Here is a 21,858-nt window from a genome sequence, read left to right on the forward strand (position 1 = left end):
ATTTACGTTTGATAAAGAAAATGTGCTTTGACAAACCTAAGGAAACCCAACAAACACTTCTAATGCACTTAGGCACAGACTTTGAGATTTACCACAGTTTTCCCTCTGAGCTGCTTGCAAAGGAAAACTGCTATACACTTTTACCAGATCAGCACCAGAAATATATATCCTACTTTTTGGAAAACACCAACATACTCTTCTGGGGAGTGTCGGAAACATTCTGTAGAAAAGCAACCAGAAGTCATATCATTTACCTACAAAACATAAAAGTTAGAAGATAGTAATTACTGCAGTTAAAGAACATACTGAAAAATCCCAATAAAAGACAGTTTCAATAATTTTTTTATTCAAAGTTAAATTAAGAATTACACTTAATACCAGTATCAACACTTATTTCCTTCTAAAAAGTTTTGCTTCCTGATTAGGTGGTGCCATTCCTGTGCAGGCTTTCTCTGAATTTTGTGCTTGATGCTTCAGAATAGTAGGTCGAACAACATCAATATCTCTCTCCAAATGATCCAACATGTTGGAAACAATTGTTGGGGAGGCATAAAAATCCACTAAAAAGTACCTGAAAAAGAAAATTTGCCTGATTACCAAAGTTAAAATAGCATTCACAAGAGCTGTACAGTTGTACAATGTAATAAACATATGGCTAACTCATTTCTTGCAGAAAGTTAAAAAAACTTCTTTATATGTAAAACTAGAAAAAAACAGGTACTCAAGAACCTACTATCCTAGTTGCTCGGAATTACAACATATGTAAATAACCGTAATAATTAAGGATTGTGAGCATAGTAAATATTCAAACCTGAATCCTTTCATCAATTATTAAATATTAGTTGTGGTCAAAAAATACCAACTTTTCCTCTTTCTGCCAGATGAGCCCTTACCTATCACATCTTCAAGCTGAATGACCTTATGGTTGGCTTTTAAGACCCAACCAGGATTCTTTCCAGGGAAATAGCAGTAATCACTTTCTGGAACAGAAAAGGCCTAGCATACTCCTGGGCTAACCTCCAAGAACTCCAGCTAGCAGTCCCAGGGGGTCCCTACAATCCTGCAACTCAACTTTTACTTAAACAGTCAGTTAACTCAAAAAGCCAATTACAAAAGTGAGCAGGCAGCCATGAGATAACAAGTCTCTTGCTGGAACATGATGGCTTTTGGGGTGGGGGTGACAGTTAACTCCTAGTCTATCTCACATTGCCCCACCACACTTCATCCATACCCAAAGGATTAATTAGCTCTGAGGGTTCCAGTACCCTCTGTTGGAGGTGGCCACAGCCAGTGCATTTTCCACTAGGGCAATTCACAGCCTCTTTTTAGTCCCGTACACCAATGGTTCTCAACCTTTATTCTTCCAAGGACCTCAGAGAACCACATGAATACTGTATGTGAGGGCCCCCTACATAGGCCATGACATTTTACTACCTTGTAATTTTATGCAGACTTGATAAAGGTGCTTTTTCAACAAATGCATATTTGATGCTATGCAATTAATCTATCCGTGTTTGAATTCATAATATAAAATTAAGAAGGCATTTCAAAAACAGCCTGTGTTTTCAATTAAAAACTACTTTTAGTAGTGCCTGAATACCTTTATCATAGCAGAAAAGAAGCTGGCAATTTTTAGGGATAAATAACCAGTAATTACCAAAATACAGAATGTGTCACATCAGATATTTTTTATAACAAAACCTGTTCACTTGGCCTATTAATTTTTAAATTCTGTATAAAATGATTCCATATTTCTGGAAAAAATACAGAAAATCTCTGCAGACTTTTTTTTTTTTTTTTAATAACTTACAGAAGCTACTTCATTATCATCCTGATTCAGAACTGAAACATTTCCATTGGCGAAAGCATCATTTAACAAGAGTTGAACATCAAATGTGTTTTCTCTTCACATATAAAAAGTAAGTCAGCAGAAAAGACAAAAGAATCATGCTGGGTATTGGCAGCAGCCAGGTAAGCCTTGTGAGGACTGGTGGCCAGTTAGAACATCAGTGCAGCTTTAAAAAATGAGCAGAGTGGTGGTAATGGTGTGTTTAAAGTCAACCTACCTTCATGACGTTGTCCTTCATCCTTGGCATCATGCTAAAAAACTAAATTTCTTTATGTCAGTGTAGCATGTCACCACCTTTTCATTTTTTTCTTGTTGGATCATTGCAAGCTGCATGCTCACATTCTAACAACCCGAAAGTAGCTGCAGTGTGCTGTGCTGTGTAAATTAACTTGAGCAGATACTGGTGACGCATTTTAATGACAGATGTAAATGTATTCTGGATGAATTATGTATGAATAAAATCTATGAAACAAACTTTAAAGGGGTCTTTAAGAGAATATGATATCTCTTAAAGAGGATTCAATGTCTGGCCTAACTGCTTCTGCTTTTTCCCCATATACGGACAGGTAATAGTGGGGAAGGGCACAAATTAAAAATTATGGCATGTGAGACAGCAGGCATCTTAGGGATTAGTTATGGATAAGGCGAATCCATACATCGTGAGCAATAAAATATTACCAAGAATTTGTAAAAACTAGTCTTCTTCAACTTTTGTATCATGCCACTGAAAATAGAAGGAAAACAAGTTCAAAATATAAACAATGTGTCACACTCTTTTTTTTTTTTCTGTGGGTGATTTACTTTTTCCACCAAGCACAAAATATTTGGAAGCAAGATAAAAACACACTGGCAGGCCTTATCTGTTTTGGAAAATGACCACCACCTGGTGTATTGAAAGCAAAGCCGGTGAGCAGTCGGAGGCAGACAGTATTATGGAGCTCTAGGACCAGCTGTGTGCAATGCTACAGGGTGGGGCACTGTAGAAGAGCTTACTGTACACACTGGTGCCATTATCAAACATGCACATGCAGACAGCATTAATATGAAGGATCTTCTATTCTGAACGAACAGTGCTAAATTTAAAATTTAAGTAAAAGGCAATTCAATTGTGAGCAAAAAGCAACACGACAACCACCATGTTATTTGGCATAACAACTACTGCATTAATTCAATTAAGCCAGGTCAGTACGTAGCTCTCCAATTTATGCAGTCTTTGGTTTTCTAAGGAGTGTCAGTGTCCCTGTTAGCATCATACTCTTATCCTTTGCCCACTCATTCTTAGCTACATCAGTCTTTTTTCTCAACTATGAACTTGCTTTCCTTTTACTTCACACTTGCCTAATCATTCTCATTGCAGTCCTTTCACATAAGCTCCATTATATGCCATCATCAACCATGTCCAACTCCACAAATAGACTGTACAAATGTCTCCATGGTATGATAAAAGATTTTTACAAAATGCTACATTATAACTATTGTATCCCCCGGAACTAATTCTATTCAGATGTTCCACTTCCTATATGCAGTACCATGTTCATGTTGTCATTTCCACCCATAATGTATGCCCTAATGAGGAAGTATAACATAGCAGATATTATACATTTTACAGTTGTCACAACAGTTACTAATGTTTGAAGAACAAAAGTTGTTCTTTTATGTGCCCGCTATTAGGAGCGGTAGCTGCATCAACAAAAGGATGAACAGTAAACCCTTAAGAGCTAAATTATTATGGATGCATCCCCCCTTTTCATCCAAGTTCAGTGCAGTTCAGTGCTGCTATGTCAAGACCTGGCAGGATCAAAGCCTGAAAGGAGTGCCTGTCCATCGTGAGACACACAATTTAGATTTGCCAATTAAACTAAAAGTCACATTATAAGCCTACAACTGAATGTTGATTTACCATTAACTGATATGAAAATATTCCTTGTGTATTCTTTGTATATTCCTCATTACATTGACCACCTTTTAATGGTGCTCTTAAAAGTAAACTTTTTTGTGTGTGTAATTCTTGTGCATGTCTGATGAGGCAGTTAAAATATTTCTATGTTTCTTGAGCTTCTGCAAACGCAAAAATTCCCTTGGGACTCAATAAGTGCTATCTATCTATAAAACCCAAATATCAGCACCAGCACCACAACAGATACTTGGTGCGCGTACCATAAATAATATTGCTTTGAATTCAGATACACCATGTGCAATGGGTTTCAGCTTAAACTAAACTGGGGAAACCCATTTTGTCATTTATTGATCGTGTAATTCACAATGAACATGCACGGTAGTCTGCAAAGCATTCACATATTACTGTGAAGGTCATGAATTCACATACATGGTTTTGGACTGAGAAGTGGGTGGAGTGAACAAAGCTTGAGGAAAAAAACTGAATATCACAGACATAAACACAGCTGTTGCATAAGTGTCACACAAACAAGGTCACGTAAGGAAATAGTAACTTTAAAAATACAATTTCTAAAGAAAGCAAGGGCAGAACCCCTACCCAAGTTTTTCTTCATTTACTGTCCTGTTTTAAAGTTTTTTCTTTACCTGCTCAATTCAGATTTAATCAACAGCTGAAATTATTTTTCAGGCTGTCCCCCACGCAAAGTATTTTTGTCCAGAAAACCAACAATTTAATTTGAATTGGCACACAACATAAAAAAAAAGCAGTGGGACAGTGAAGTCTGGAATTTTCCACTCGGCTTATTTGTTGAGCTTTATACGAGATCAGAGAAAAGCAGCCAGCAATAGGAATAGGTCTGTGAATTACTAATGACTAGGCACCCGGTGAACTTTAAAAAAACGAGAAAAACATGTTCATTACTTCTCAGCTTTGCTTGCTTAAAGGGTGAGGTTAAGTGAAGTCTTTAAGATAGTAAACTTTATATTGGAGAATAATCTTTAGCAAGATTTTCAAACAACCAAATGTATTCACACAGATTAATGAAAAGAAAGCTTTTAAAAGGCTGAGGAATGTTATTAATGTTGCACTCATAGATTTATAGGCATAGCAAGTAAAGAAAGCCACTGGAGTAAAATTACTAGTGGCATATCTAATATGGCACATTCTTTTTCAAACACACACAAAAAAATCCTTAAGAGTTCATCAAAACACTCCTGTAGACCCTTCAAATAAAACAGCCAGGTCTTCAAAAAACATTATATTCCTATGACATTATTTTTAATTCAGTTTATCTTTATGTAGAGCACCTCACAGCTTTAAAGCTTGCACACAAATACACATTTTCAATGCAATGGATTAACAGGAAACTGCTAATCAATGCAACATTTAAGTATATGAATACACAATCTGCCCTAAACACAGAGTAAAATAGCAAGACTGTATAAAGTTTATTAATGTTATATTTGAGATATGGCCAGCTGACAGCAGAAGTGAGGAAAACAAAAACTCCAGTCAATAGTATAACTGAAGAAAAATAAACCTCATTGGGTTCATGGTCATCTATAACAGTTACAGTCAAAAATCAAAGTCACTGTTCTGACCACCCTCTCTGGGCACTCTATGACATATTTACTACATACCTGTTTTTCTTGTACTAATTCTGCACTATTAATAAAATATTCATTTATTCTTCTTGCAGCAAACTCATCTTCACCATTGCAAGCAATGAATTTGAAATACTACTGACCATAGTTTCAGAGTTCTGGGTTCAAGAACCAGCCTGGGCAAAGTCTGTGTAAAGTTTGCACATAAATTTCTGTCTGCTTGTATTTTTCTCCAAACATAGAAATCTTCCTCCAACATCCCAAAAACATGTTTTAAGGTAAACAGAATATGAGTATGTGCGGATGTGTATGTGATAGACTGACTTCTGGTTCAGGGAATGTTCCTGCCTTATGTTTAGTGCTGTCAAGATAGGCTCAGAGACTATAAAAAAATCAACAGATGTATAAAGTAATGTCCAAACAAAGGAGCGAACATAACAGCACATAAGATTTAAGAAATGTTTTCATGAAATTCGAACTGGATTATCCAAGCTTGATATTGAGGTATATATATAAAATGAACAAATGGATGGATAAATGAGTTTAAAGCATTCCACAGAAATCAATAAGAAACAGCAATACAATGAAAAAAAGTACGATTCTGAGGGATAAACTCTCTCATGTAACAAAGCCAGCTACTATCAAGCCTCAAATGAATTACTGCACTACAATCACTTCTGTGCAACCCTTGTGTAGTTTGATGAAAGCTTGTAAAAAAAGATAAATTCTTTGTAAAAGCTGATACTCAGCACCTCATCGCCTTGAAGAATATTGCCGAATGTACAACAAAGCCACAACAAAACTTTCCCACCACATTACAAACTACCCAAACTAAGAGCACAGTGCAGCCATGCAACAGGCGACATCTCAACACCACACTGGAAGAGTGTGAGGTTTTTTTATAGTGGCTGGAGTGCCAATACCTAGATGGTTTGAAAACGCCCATTCAGTGTAATTTGTTATGTGAATGTTTTTTCAAATTGCACAGTAGTTCCGAGTGATAATTGAGAGATAACTTTTTTACCTGAATTTGAAAAGTTATTACTGGAACCTGACCTCTTATTTCATTTAATTAAATTATCAGCTCAGCCATAAATGACACTTGGTGATCACATGTTAGTGCTATGCTACACCTTCTTGATTCATTTTACAGAAGCTTAATCTGACCCCCCAAAAAAACTGCATTATTGTGCGATAAGTGGCCATAAGTGTGAACATTATGTTGAGCAAGATAGCGAATAAACTGCATTTTAGTAATCTCAGGATTAATCAACTCTCATCGAATTGCAAGTGATGATTAAATATCTGTTACATTCTTCTTAATGTGATCATTATTGCTTATGAAATCACCGTACATATGCACTGAATATATATTTGTGGATGGTGTTATTCAAATAGAGCTGTACCCTGTCACATTTAAAGTTTACTTTCTGCCCCACTGATCTAAGCCAAAATGATAATTACTATCTGGTTATTAAGTATGCAAAAAAACACCATAGTGACAAAAAGCAAGCCTGGAGAAACAGGAAATTTGGTTAGGCAGTTTGTGGTATGTCATCTTTTACGGAATATCTAAAAAGTCTCTATGCTATTTATCCCTGCATGTGATCCTTCATCTGAATGTACCATTGAGGCTGTTTCTGTAATAACAGCAAGCACATTTATTTCAATAGCACATTTTCATACAAACGATGTAGCTCAAAGTGCTTTACAAGATGTCGAAGAATCAGTTACAACAAATTAAAACAAAACAAATTAAAATTATCTGTGGTTGGCTGGCGCCCTGCCGAGGGTTTATTCCTGCCTTGTGCTGGCTGGGATTTGTCCAGCAGACCTTGTGACTCTGTGTTAGGATATATTATATAAAGTTGGACAATGACTGACTGAAAGACAAATTAAAATAATAATGCATAAAAAAAAATGCAAAAAATAAATAATGCACACTTACATCGGTTAGATATCCAATTAAAAGTAACAGAGTCCTTAAATATTGAATAGTTTTCTTAAGTCTCTAAATAACAGTCCAATGATAAGTTGGCCAGCAGGGGAAAAAAAAAAACCTCCAAGTAAGCTGGAGAGAAAAAAAAATTGTCAGGTTTCCAGGAAAAGAGACTGGTCAGTCCCTACTGGGCATTCTGCCTAACATAAATGTTCTTAAGTAGTTCTTTATGTCTTATTTCTTTTTATAATGTTTTGTCTTAAAGGATTCAATGAAGTAGGTCTCGTGGAAGGTTGTGGATCTTGATTTCTGAGACCTATTTACTACTGCTTCATGTTTTAAATGAGGTGGCAGGATAATAAATTTAAAATTCCCAGTTTGGCCACTGTGTTTGTGGGGTTTGCGTATTCTGTTATTTTTTTTTTGGGTGTGTGTGTGTGAGTGCACCACTGGCATGAAGAGTTTATGTATAAGTGTATCCTATGAAGCTCTTAAGACAGGCTTCAGCTCCCTAAAATCGTGTCATGGGAAAAGTAAGTCTACAAAAATGCACAAAAGGATCAAGTGAAAATGACTGGAAAGCCTTGAGAACACCTTGGTTCATTTTCAAAAATGATTAGCTCACTAATGTTATAATGTCCATTTTTATATTGAGAGCTAAATCAAAAGCAAAATAATGCTATTTCCCAAAAAAAAAAAAATCTGTCACATGAATGTAAAAAAGAGCTGTTTTGCTGCCAAGCATAATTACTGCTTTGGAATTTCTAAAGTGATTTTTTGCTGATCATATTAACATAACAAAACCAGGCACTTCAAAAGTACACAAACACAGTCTGAAGTATAAAATAAGTAAAAGCAAATTGGTGAAATATGTGAGGAATGTATTATGCTTTATGTCCTAAATGAGAGTAATGACGGAGCTGGCCTCCTCACTTTTTTTTTTTTTATATATCAGTACTTCTCATCCACCAAATTTTGGGATCTGTTAATGAATCTGCATATACTGTATTACTGTTGCTTTTCTACTTTGGCACCCAAACAGCTTGTAGTGTTTACTGGATAATGTCAATAAACAGGAGAAAGATCTCATGTTGCCCTGCGGTGGGCTGGCACCCTGCCTGGGGTTTGTTTCCTGCCTTGCTCCCTGTGTTGGCTGGGATTGGCTCCAGCAGACCCCCGTGAACCTTTAATTAGGATATAGCAGGTTGGATAATGGATGGATGGAAGATCTCATCTCTCAGAAACACTACCTTAGCCTCCCTTTTGGCCACATTAAACAACAGAAGAAAAAAATTAACAACTGTAATTTGCAAGAAAAAGATCGTAACAGTTATTTTCCATTTGACATGGCAGCCTACATGAGATCTTCCTACAAAACAGTTCTGATACTGTAAGTCTTGATGTTGTATAAATCCTTACTACCAATCTGTCTACAAGGTGGTCTATTTGAGTTACTGACCAAGCTTAACTGGGACTTCATTTCAGATCTGTTCTTTCTCCCTGTATAATTTTAATAATGCATTGACATTCCAAACATAATTCATTATAACAGCACAGTAAATTACTTCATTAACCAAAAACTATTCACATAGCCTTTTACCGTTTTAAATTTACAAATGAACCATTTTACCACAAAAATAATATTACAGTCCTTGGCTCATTTTTAGATTTACACTACCACATATTTGCACAGCTATTATGTCTGAACATAGGCAAACTTTTATGTGTGTTATAAATTAATTATTTGGTCTATGGAATGCTTTCAGCAGACTGTATCTCTGAGTTTAAAAAATATGACTTGATCACATGCAGCATATGGTCTCCCTAATGCTCTGCTTTTTTCAATTTCTTCCTTCAATTTATTTTACAGGTTCAGGCCCAAGTGGCTGCAGGTTTTCATTCTATCCCATTTCCTAATTAGCGGCCTGTTTTTGCACCTAAATAACTTCCTATTAATTAATTTTATTTGACTTGCTCTTGAAGACTCAGACCCCTTAATTGTTTATTTTTCCTTAATTAGCAGCCAAACAATAATGAGATACAAAATGAACCAAACATGACCAACAAAACATGACCAACATTGTCAATCATACAATATCTGAAAATAAAGAAAGGTGAAGAACTCAGGAATGCTGATCTGCTCAGGTCCCTGAAATATTTTGAGGATGTTCTTAGAAAGAAGAAAATCAACAATTTCGGAAATGTACGTTATTGCACAATGAGAGGAGCAACAAGCCATAGAATTAAAAAAAAACAGGTTTAATTTACAACAAGAATCAGAGCCTAATTAAGCAACTGGCTGGAGTGAAATTGGTTGGAGTTTCAGACCCTGAATTGGTTGGTCTTCTGTTGGCTTACTCACTTCACATTTAATTTCCGTTTGGGTGCAATTTAGGGAAAGAAATGAAGCAATTCAGAGTAATGATGAAGAAATTCAGGAGAACAAATCTTAAAAAAACAAGTCAATTAAAATTAATTCAAAAGAAGTTAATAAGCAGCAAAAACAAGTCACAAATTAAGAAAAGGGTTAGAATGAAAATCTGCAGCCACTTGGGGCCCTCCAGGACCAGAGTTGGGGACCCCTGATATAAACCATACTTAATAGGTTTACCTGTAGAAAGGCATACACAGTGGATTGTTTTCTAAAAAGTCCACATTCTCTCTGTCCACTCAAAATAATTGAGCATTTCATTAATATTCTGTGTATTTTATTTTGCACTTGTTAGTTCTAAACACACTTCATCTCTTCATTGACTGTTACCTTAATACCAAAACGATGAAAGAACCATGCAAAGTTAACTTTTTCATCTTCAGTGCTCTCCTTCTCTAATGTCCTTTTTAAGCATTGTTCTCACATATTCGTTGTCCCTCTGGTTAGTGCACAAGTTATATTTGCCATGTAGGTGTTGTAGAGTTGCTTTTTCCTTTGGCAATTTCTTGCTCCATGCCTTACTCAATATTGAACAACTCTTTTAAACGCTTTTTAGATTAATAACACAAGTGATTCCAACTTAAAAGCTCTCAGCTATTGACATACCTAGATGATCATCACAGGTCATTTCTTCAAGAGTTTGTTGGACTTGGTCAAAATTTGCCTTACTACAATCTAATTTAAATTTAAGTAATTTGTCATATAAGTCTGCCACAGCACTGATATCCTAATGGTTTGACTGATATACTCTGAACTCTGACTTATTAACAAATATCAAATATAGAGTGAAAGGTTTTGTGGTGCTCTAGTATGACGGGGACAGGAAAATGACATGGCCCAGAGATACAGAAAGCTCTTACAGGTAGGCCTGACCCTTCTTAGACAAAACTTGGAGGTCCTTTGAAGACAGGCAGCCAACGGTGGGAATAAATGACCAATCCTTTTAAAGACAATTGCAACTATGGGAATTCTGTTGTATCACAGAGCAATGTGGCCTGGATTCACCACGACTTATGGACCTCTCTTTGATTCAAAAGAAATCAAGGATTATTCTTAAGTTATACAAGGATGGAGTTAAAATCTGCTTTATGGCCAGTGGCTTCCTGAATGTGAACATGGGTAGTGAGGCAGGGTAACAACTAAAGAGCTCTGAGAAAGAAATATGGTTGGAGCTAGTTTATAAAGTAATGTGGATGGGCCACCTCAACTAGTATACAGGGTTCAGACAATCCCTCAATGGTGCAAACTTTCCTCCTGATTTCCTGTTTCGATGCTGTTATAGTGTTGTGTATTATTGCTATTACCTACATTGATAATAAAAGGTCCAGCCTTCCACAACTTTAAAAGGAAACAGTATATTTGGAAAGTGGAAATCCTTTTTTCATCTATCCAGCAGCTCCTTTACCATACTACTGGGATCATAAAATGCAAGGTAAGGACAAATTTTGGATAAAAACTAGTCTGTCCAAAGTCAGTCTTTCTGAGAAGAGATAAGAAACCCAAACTAAAACAAAGGAAATATGCAAACCATACAAAGGCAATAACCAACAGGTAACCTGAAACTGGGCTTATTGGAACTAAACAATAAATCACTTAATAGCCAAAAAAATCTATAAAGTTCACAAAAACACTTTCAGTAGCATCAGAAGACAGGCAAAAACCAGCTCTAGACAAGATAATGAGCCTATTTAAAATTTCTAATTGCCAAGAAATACCAAGTGAACTACAGAAAATAAGAGATATTAAAGGTCAAGAGAAATAAAATGAACATGGCATCTTCGTAACAGTATTTACGTCTTAAAACGGCATCCCAGTTTATAGTACACGGGTCTGGTAAGTACAGCTTCTCTGAGTTCATATATCAATGTTTTCTCACTAGTCTATGAAAGGCTACACATAGGTCAAGTTTACTTCAGTTACCATTCTCTTTCTCTTCCACGTGTACAGCTACATGCACAATGTACCAGATCAAAGTCTGACTGATGTCAGTTTTAGATAAATTTAGTGAGATCACCAACAGTGAGGATTTACAAAGGAAACCAGTGCTGAGTTGGAAAATGATTACATTTGAACAAAGCAAATAAAAACAGGAATGCACTTTTAATATAAAAATAATTTAGCATAAGCAATCAATGAAAAATTACACAAGGATATGGTGCATGTTTGTCTGACTGCTGTCGCTATCAAGACTCATCCAAATTGGCTTCTGGCCATTCTGCTGTTGCTTTAACCACAGAAGCCTGAAGTGCAGAAATACATAAGCTGGCCAATAAAGACAGTGCCAAAGGGTTGTGGTCCTTTCTCCCTTCCTATACTTTAAAAGACCAAAAATTACACAAAATAAGCCTAATTGTAAACTTCTACCCAAAATAAGACTAACTGTAAACTTCCACAAAACTTTCTATATCAGCCACAGCACCTGCACTATCATTCATCTGTGCATTATCCAAACCATTCATTCAATTATGGGTTTGTAAGGCTTCCAGAATGGATTCCTCAATGGCATGAAAGACTATACGTTTATTTTATCACAGAATTAAAAAAAGGCAAGGTCAAAAATCATTAGAAAAATGCAGCATATCTATATTGCTTTATTAATTACATATTTATGACTACAGTTTACAAACACTGATTTGGACAGCAACAGTGGTTCACTTGGAAGAAAACAACAGTGAGATATTTACGTTTTTTTTAAATATTTCAAAACAACTCCAAATGCATTTGTCCGATTATGATGGTTCAAAATGTGAACAGTATTTTAACAATGTAAATAAAAAATTGTGTTAGATAAATGGTGATAATGCAAGTGTACCATAACATTAAACCTTTGGACTTCTGAAGTAAGCTGAAGTTCCAACAAAAAGGGCTATGTGCTTAGTCACCATGGCTCCATCTAAAAATGAGCTCAAAAATTTAGCACTACTGTACACAAAACAGAATGTGGGTGTGCCAGAGTCAAAGTAATAGACTGGCAAATGTCACTGTGTGCTTTTATACGATTGGCCGATTCCAGCTAACAGTAATGTCTTATCAGGAGAAAGGTTCAATGACTTCATGAAAGTTAAAATGTCATTTTACATTTGTTGGAATACTGTATTAGAATTGTCAGGAAGAATGTAAAGTATCAACTGCCTAACACAGCTTAGCTGATCAACAGGAGTATTATACCATATAACAGGACAATTACATATATTTAACTTTTTTTTTCGCAAATACTAAGCTTATTTTTAATAGGAGTGCCATGACATTTATGCTGGGCATTACTACATATTGAACTTATTTTACTTATTTATATATTTTAAAATATGCACAAATCATACATTTTTTTTGTCAGAGAACATCATCTCAAGGCACCTTATATTCAAAAAGCAGAGGATATGTATATTATATATAGAAACGCTCATACATAATAGGTTGGGAAATCTGAGTGAACAACAACAATTTGTGTTTAAACTTGTGTCTAAACTTGGCATTTATCTAATGAACAAATTTATCCAACACAATCCATTATCATGTGAAGGAGAATAGCCCCTTTAAACTTACACTGACTGCAACTGAACGCTTCCTACAATTCAATATCAGTGTATGCATGTGTATACAGAGGCAGGATTACTGACATGCCAGGTCAAAAGTAGATGGTGAACCTGACAATGTTGTGTTGTAAAATCTAAACCTTTACCTAATTGAACTACACTGTGTTTATTACTTAGCAAGTATTAATCTGGATTTCATTCTGCTTAAAAGGTCTTCAAGATCTGCTTCATAATAATTAGCTTGCTATTATTTGCAAATAGACAATGTGAATTTGGTTATAAAAACAAACTTAAAAATCATAACATTTGCCAAACACAAAACATTGCTGCAGAAAAGCTTTCAGATTTCTTTAGGCTTTATCAAACTGTTATGCCATGACAACCTTACTTTTCATCAGATATACAGAATTTTACATAGAATTCTTTAAAGCTCACTTCATAACCCCTCCCCAGATTTTATACTAACAAACTATAAATTTGGTATATCATGTAAGGTATCTATTTTGTGAGGGGCAAAAGTAATTTTTTTCCAACAATGTTCAAAGACAGATTATTTCACTTTTTTGACTGTATCAAAATTCCAGTAAGTCACAAGTTTACATACATTTTGTTAACCCTATCTTTAAACTGCTTGGAAAATTCCAGAAATTTAAGTCAAGTCTTCTGGTAATTAGACAATTAGCTTCTGATAGCCAATTAGCTTAACTGGAGTCAACATATATGTATGTTAAGGCCTACCATCAAATTCACTGTCTCTTTGCTTGACATAATGTGAAAATTAAAACAAATCAGCCAAGACCTCAGGAAAAAAACAAAAAACTGTGGACGTCCACAAATATGGTTTGTCCTTGAGAACAATTTCCAAATGCCTGAAGGTTCCATGTTCATCTGTACAAACAAGAACACGTAAGTCTAAACACGATGGGACCACACAGCCAACACACTGCTCAAGAAGGAGACACATTCTGTCTTCAAGAGAAGAATGCACTTTGGCAGGAAAAGTGCAAATCAATCCTAGAACAACAGTAAAGGACATTGAGAAGATATTGGAGGAAAGAGGTAGACAAGTATCTGCATCCACAATAAAACTTGTCACAACAAGGAAGAAGCCACTGCTCCAAAGCTGCCATAAAAAAGCCAGACTGCAGTCTGTAATGGCACATAGGGACAAAGATCTTACCTTCTTGAGAAATGTCCTCTGGTCTGATGAATCCAAGATTGAACTGTTTGGCCAAAATAACCATTGTTTTGTTTGGAGAAAAAGGGGTGAAGCTTGCAAGCCAAAGAATACCATCCCAACCATCAAGCATTAGGGTGGAAGCATCATGTTGTTGGGTGTGCTTTGCTGCAGGAGGGAGTGGTGCACTTCACAAAATAGATGGCATCATGAGGAAGGAAATTGATGTAGGTATACTGCAGCAACATCTGGGCAAAGAAGGTGAAGCTCAGTTGCAAATGGGTCTTCCAAATGCACAATGAATTCAAACACACCTCCAAAGATGTTGAAAAAAGGCTTAATGACAACAGGGTCAAGGTATTGGAGTGGACATAACATAGCCATGACCTAATCTAATCCCAGTTACACCAGTTCTGTCTTGAGGAATGGACCAAAATTCCAGTAACTTATTGTAAGAAACATGTGGAAGGCTACCCAAAATGTTTGGCTCACATTAAACAATTTAAAGGCAATGATACCACATATTAACAAAGTGTATTTAAACTTGCCACCCACTGTATTTGTGATATAGTCAATAAAAAGTGAAACACATGGTCTGTGAACATTGTTGGAAAAAAATTACTTTTGCCTTACCCCAAGCAGATGTCTTAAGTGATATGCCAAATTTATAGTCTTTGTATGTATAAACGTCTGACTTCAATTGTGCACACATTAGAATATAGCCAATAAATGTAAATTTACTTGTGTTCCTACTGTATATTTTTGAAGGCTTCTGTCAAAGCCCATGACAACAAAGTCCAGGCCAAAGTCTAAAATTAATAAAAATATGTTTTAACAATTTATTTAAAAAAAGTTTAAAAAGTTGTAGCTTGGTTTCAAATTTGGGGCCGTGACTGCATGCACAGAATAGTGTTTTATTTTATTTTTTTAATTAGTCTTATTTAATTCACCTGCAATAACTGGTTATGCCAAATTTGCCAACAATAATGGCAAACAAACATTTTCTATAATTATTTCATCATAGCAGCATAGTAGAATTTTTAGCCAGTTCTCCTTCTACTTATTGATGACTTGACATGTATAAGTTTTCAAACATAAACAGGCTATTACAAGTCCAGACCCTTCACATAGTGTTTAAATAGGTCAATCCAAACTTTGAATTTAACCCCTTTCCCCTGCCTTCTCGCCTCCACACCTCCTCACCCTCAATATTCTGATAGAAATATGTTTTTGCACTTCATATCCAACTTTTTCAGCATGATTCGGCTTCTAGTTATGCAAATAAGCTAATATTTTTCTTAAGAACCCTCTAATACAAGGAAAACTTCCTAGTTTCTATAATATAGGAGATGATGAAAAGTCATGGCTCTTTTGCTACATACACTAACCAGCCATAGCATTAAAAACGGTGACAGGTAAAGTGAATAACATTGATTACTTTGTTACAGTGGCACTGGGATGTATTAGGCAGCAAGTAAACAGTCTGTTCTTGCAGATTATGTGTTAGAAACAGAAAAAATGGACAAACTTAAGAATGTGAGCAAATTTCACAAGGGCCAAATCATAATAGCTAGACAACTGGTTCAGAGCATCACCGAAACGACAAGTCTTGTGTTGTATTCCTGGTATGCTATGGTTAGTACCTACCAAAGTTGGTCCAAGGGATGACTACCGTGCGCTCAAGATTCACAGATGCACATGAGGGTGAAGGCTAGCACATCTGGTTGAAACCCACAAAAGAGATACTGTAACACAAATTGGTGAAACACTTAATTCTGGCCCCAAGAGAAAAGTATCAGAACACAGTACATCGCAGCTTGCTGTGTATGAGACAGCAAAGCCGCAGATTGGTCAGAGTGTCCATGCAGACCTCTATCTACCACCAAAGGCCCCTAAAATGGACATGTGAGCATTAGAACTGGATCATGAAGCAATTGATGAGGGTGGCCTGGTCTGATGAATCCCATTAACTTTTAGATTATGTGGGACAGCTGGGTGCGTATACATCATTTACCTGGGGAAGAGATGGCAGCAAGATGCCCTATAGGATGAAGGCAAGCCGATGGAGGCAGTGCAGTGCTCTGGGCAATGTTCTACTGGGAAACCTTGGATCCTGGCATTCACGTGGATGTCACTTTGATACACGCTACCTACCTAAAGACTGTTGCATTCCATGTACATCCCCTCATGGCATCAGCATTCCCCAATGACAGGGGCCTTTTTCAGCAGGATAACGAACCTTGGCACACTGCAACAATTGCTCAGGAGTAGTTTGAGGAACATGACAAAGAGTTCAGGCTGTTGACTTAGCCCCCAATTTCCCCAGATTTCAATCCCATTGAGTCTCTGTGGGATATTGTGGAAAAACAATTCTGATCTATGGAGACCCACCCATTAATTTATAAGACTTAAAGTATCTGATGCTAACGTCTTGGTGCCAGATACTACAGGACTCTTTCAGACGTCTTGTGGAGTCTATGCCTTGATGGATCAGAGCTGCTTAGGTGGCACAAGGTGCCCTACACAATATTAGGCATGTGGTTTTAATGTTGTGGTTGATCAGTGTAGCATTTCATATGTTCTTTAACTTTTCCATAGAATATCGTTCTAGAACACTTTAGGTGATTCTAGGTGCATTTTTGCAATCTTCACACAAGCAAACATGGTATTATTATTCCTATAGATGCTACTGCTGCCCAATGATGTTCCAATTATGCAGCTATGAACACTTACTTTAGCTAAGGTGAGAGTTCTGTACATCCCTAAATGTTGTGAAAAAGTTAATTAAAACTGCATTCAAAAAATTATACCTTGCTCTTCGATAATTCAAAAAGACAACCACTCTGGAGAAAATAACCTAAATAGAAAAGGTTTGTGACAGTGACGATTATGGCTTTAACTGTAGTTTGGTGGATCCCATAAGCCTTAGAAATAGCTTTGTTACTTGACTAGCAGACATCAAAAGCTACTCCTCTGAAGTTTCCAGGACTGCTTCCATTGGTTGTGGTGTAATGTGCCTTAAGAATGTGTATGCTGACAACATCACTTTGTTAAAGTCAAATGTTAGCTAGAGTTACAGTATATTGGACAGAGCTAGTGTAAATCAGTTTTGAATGCTAAATAAGTATTCAAATGCATGTTCATCAACCTGTATAATTTAGATAACAGTTACAGGGAGAAGCAAACTATCATAGCATCACTGGGCTCATGGGAAGGAACAACCATCAAAGAAAGCACACACGTACCATCATTTGGTCACACAGAGTCAATTTACTCAACAGTTAACCTAAAAATGCCCTTGTGATGTAGATGGAAAACCAAAGTACACCGAGAAAAATAGGAAAACATTAAGAACATGTAAACACTATATAGGCGGCACGGTGGCGCAGTGGTAGCGCTGCTGCCTCGCAGTTAGGAGACCCGGGTTCGCTTCCCGGGTCCTCCCTGTGTGGAGTTTGCATGTTCTCCCGTGTCTCGCGTGGGTTTCCTCCGGCGCCGGTTTCCTCCCACAATCCAAAGACATGCAGGTTAGGTGGATTGGTGATTCTAAATTGGCCCTAGTGTGTGCTTGGTGTGTGGGTGTGTTTGTGTGTGTCCTGCGGTGGGCTGGCACCCTGCCCTGGATTGGTTCCTGCCTTGTGCCCTGTGTTGGCTGGGATTGGCTCCAGCAGGCCCCCGTGACCCTGTATTCGGATTCAGCGGGTTAGAAAATGGATGGATGGATAAACACTATATAGACAATGACTTGGTCAGGATTTGATTCCAGGATTCTGGAATTATGAGGCCACATCACACATGAAGATTTCAAGTTTATCATCTTGCATTATAAACACAGGAAAGAAATCTAAAGTATTTTATTTTTCACTTTTTAACAAATGCAATCCAGAAAAAATGAACACATTCACTGTGAAAAACAGTCAATGATGCATAAAATCAGACGAGCAAAATGCATTTTCACAGAAATTTGTCTTATAATTGAATACTCTGAATGTTTGCAGGCCACACCAATTAAAAATCCAATGCACTTTTGCCTACCATTAAGTCTGAATCAATCTTTTGTTAATCATTTTATTGTCATACCAATGTCAGCTGCATGTAATTTGATTCAGTAAATATCATAAAAATAAATTCATCAGTGCAAACATTATTATAGTTTATTAAACTGTAAATGTAGGACATTTTGAAATATACTGGGGGGGAAAAAAAAAAAAAAAAAAGAGTTAAACTTACCCTCCTCTTGTATGTCTCATGTTATGCTTTGACATTTTGTATGGCAGAGACCGCTCCCCCAAGCTCTCCAGACTTCGCACAACAGCTCCTTTTTCAATCAAAGCCTCCATAGTTCGTTTCAGAGTCGCCACAGTTTCTGGCTGCATGACAAGATGAATGTTGGTGAGAATCGAGACATTCATTAGATTGTCCTAAGTGTTACTCCAATTTAGCTGTCAAGTTACCAAACTTAGCAGAAAAAGGCAGCACTGATGATTTCACATATATTTTTTTAAAAGATTGTTAATCCTAAACGCACATAAAACAATTGACTAATGCAATGGTTGAGTTTTATAAGCGAGTCCCAGCACTTTGCTCTCTGTGCAACTTTACTTTACATCTACCAAACTGTTGTTTCATATGCTTTACATCTCTCCATCTAAGCCTGAATCAAAATTATACAGTTTGTTTAAATTAAATGTCAAAACATTCAGTGTTAAAGCATTCCACAGGATTGATTGTATTGAAGATACAGATGTTAAAAAGCAGAAAATATGGTTATTTGTAATTCATTTTTTTAATCGTTTCTAAATCAGCTATCTTCTTTGTAGGGTTGCAGGGAGTCTGTCCTGATTACAACAGCGTTGGAGAAAAGCTTAATCCTTGGACATTACCTTCACATGCATGTCTTTGGGATGTAAGAGGAAACAAAGTGTCTTGAGAAGTTACTTAGTGTTAATTCATCATCATTCTCATGATCATGAGTTTAAATGCCATTTTACAACAATACCGATAATATCTTGCTGACCACAAATCTTTTTTCACCACTCTATATGGACCTTTATAATTCTTTTCTTATTACAGGGTTGCATTGATACAGAAACAAACCTTTAATGGATGTTGAAGCACATCAGGTTAATTTAAAGTTATCAATTAACCTAACTCTGTAGTTACCCAAGTGGGATTCAGGACTGCATTACTAATTTCACTGGCGTCTCAAAGGTGCCTTTATTTCCTCATCTAACACAGACAGCAAAATCAACAATCAAAGAAAGGGGGAAGTATCATCCATTCCTTAGGAATCCAAATGTAAATAAAAAGGAGAATACATCTATTAACTTGTACTTGATGTTTGTAAAAACTGAGACTTTCATTAATGGCACAGTAGATACTGCACTAAAAGTGAACAAAATCAGGCAGGAATAACAACTCCCACTATAGCTGTAAATCACTCTCTGTAACAGTCATTTTCAGGAATTTTGTGCAAGGGTTATTGTAATAGTTTTTTCTTCACTCATGTTGGTGGTCTGTAAATTTAGGCATTGAGACAGAAAGATATGTCATCTTCTAAGCAAGTTCAGCTAATATTTGCTGTCTCAATGTTATCATATCTGACTGAAATTAGCCACTAGTGGGGCTACACTTTATGGTAAGGCACCAAAAGGGCTACATTTGTATGTGCTTGATCAGAGTGCTTTATAAACTCTTTATAAAAAAAAAAAGACAAATTGTTAGTTTGTATTTAGCAGATAAAAAAATTAAAGCTCAATAGAGGAGAAAAAAAAATCTGATTAGAACTCCAAATGCCATCTGGCATATGTTCATCACAAACCAAAGTAATAGGCTTGCCATGCCCTCAACTCTTATCATTACATTTTATTTCAAGGGCAGTAACTCTAACTTTATACTTATTGCCTGTGTCCTTCTTATCTGACAGTAAAAACGGGCCAGATATTTGGGAACTGCATGGTTCATTGGACACAGAATAATTCATTCTCAGTTTAACTCTGTTGCTTATTCATTGTATAACCTTGAGAGAAACTGCTCAAGTATTGTATACAGGGAAGAGGAAATTAACAAATCATAAAAAATAAACTTCAAAAGGGAATGAGAAGTGATACCTAAAAGATCACAAACAGACTATTTTTCAAGATTCTATTAAAAAGATGACCCCTGCTCAGAGTGATCTCTGGAAGAAGGTCAGTACTTTGATAGGAGAGAGCAGAGTGAACTGGAGCCCACTTTTGTTCAGCCAACTATCAAATCGTTGTCACGGTGTGAATCAGGAGTATTTGAAAAGAAGCAAAGATTGGGCCAGGTAACAAATACACAAAAAAATGTAATTTTATGAATGTAAATGACATTGAAAAGCAAATCAAAAACAAGCAGGTGATTAAAATAAAGGTAAGAGTGTTTAGGTTAAGAAATTGTTACTGGCAAGAAATTTGCTTGGGCGACACCCCTTTTATTTGCATATATTCATTTAGAACGTTTGTATTGAGAGTACATCCATATTAAACAGTTGGGTTAAAGGAGAATTTCCCATCTTCTAGTGATCAATTGGGCTTTTAAAGAAGATATTTCCTTCTATTTACAGTGGGCTCTATCCATTATAGTCTTACTACACTCACCTCTCATCTCCACTGGATTCAAAGAGCACAGTAAAGCCATCTTAGCCAGTTCGGCTAAAGAAGCAAGCATAAAGATGTGCAAGTGTAGTAAGGGTGAAATGAAAAGATCATACTACAAAAATGAGACATCCTTGTAGTAAGAGCCCTGACTGGGCACCACACTCAAGTGAGTTTTCCTCTGGCTTCTTGGGCTAAAATACTTGAACGTGAACTCTGGGCCTTTGGATTATAGGAAAAGAGACCTGCAGGTGTTCAGGTAAAATTAGAAAAAGGAAGAAGTGGGCATCACTTGAGCAATTCTTGACTGAACATGGTTAACAAATAAAGTTTAAAAGGCAGAATTCAGAAAGAAGGCAAGTACTTAATTTAAAAAAATATTCAATTTCATGGCTTCCCCAAGAGTTTAATGCAAAATGCTAGAGCACTGCAATTAGTCAATACCTTTTTTAATTTCTCCTGCAGCATGATTTTTGTCTTGTTAAGGACTTGCACCAAAGGAGCAGTGTCAGGGGTGAAAAGAAGTTGCCAAGAGTCTATTTCTCTATTTGGCAAACAGCTTTGATAAAGATAGCTTGCTGCTTTGGATTCCAGAGAATTACAGTAACAGAAGCAAGCTGGTTGTTTAGGAATACCAAGAGTGGCAATGTAACCTGCATCAACAAGATGGATGGCAGTTTATCTTCAAAAGGCACACTCTTATCTGCATCAATGGAGACAGCTGGCTACTTCAAGTCTCATGGGTTACAGGTCTTCAGCCATGAGTATAAACTAATTTTCTTTAGTTATTTAGAACTAACTGCCAAGCAGT

At 36.4% G+C, this 21,858-nt stretch overlaps 1 protein-coding gene across 2 annotated transcripts in view; it reads right to left on the reverse strand.

Annotated features, from left to right (window-relative positions):
• Window positions 1-324: 324 nt before the first annotated feature.
• The window catches only part of mrps6 (mitochondrial ribosomal protein S6), a 135,213-nt gene continuing 113,679 nt past the window's right edge, over window positions 325-21,858 (reverse strand). For both annotated transcript variants that reach the window (XM_039743828.1, XM_039743829.1), the window contains exons 2-3: window positions 18,661-18,800; window positions 325-571 (exon numbers count right to left, since the gene is read on the reverse strand). In XM_039743828.1, coding sequence (XP_039599762.1) covers window positions 391-571; window positions 18,661-18,800 — 321 coding nt within the window. In that variant the 3' untranslated portion in view covers window positions 325-390. The remainder of the gene's footprint in view (window positions 572-18,660; window positions 18,801-21,858) is intronic.

This window comes from Polypterus senegalus, chromosome 2 (assembly GCF_016835505.1).
Source record: "Polypterus senegalus isolate Bchr_013 chromosome 2, ASM1683550v1, whole genome shotgun sequence".
In the NCBI taxonomy this organism is placed as follows: Eukaryota; Metazoa; Chordata; class Cladistia; order Polypteriformes; family Polypteridae; genus Polypterus; species Polypterus senegalus.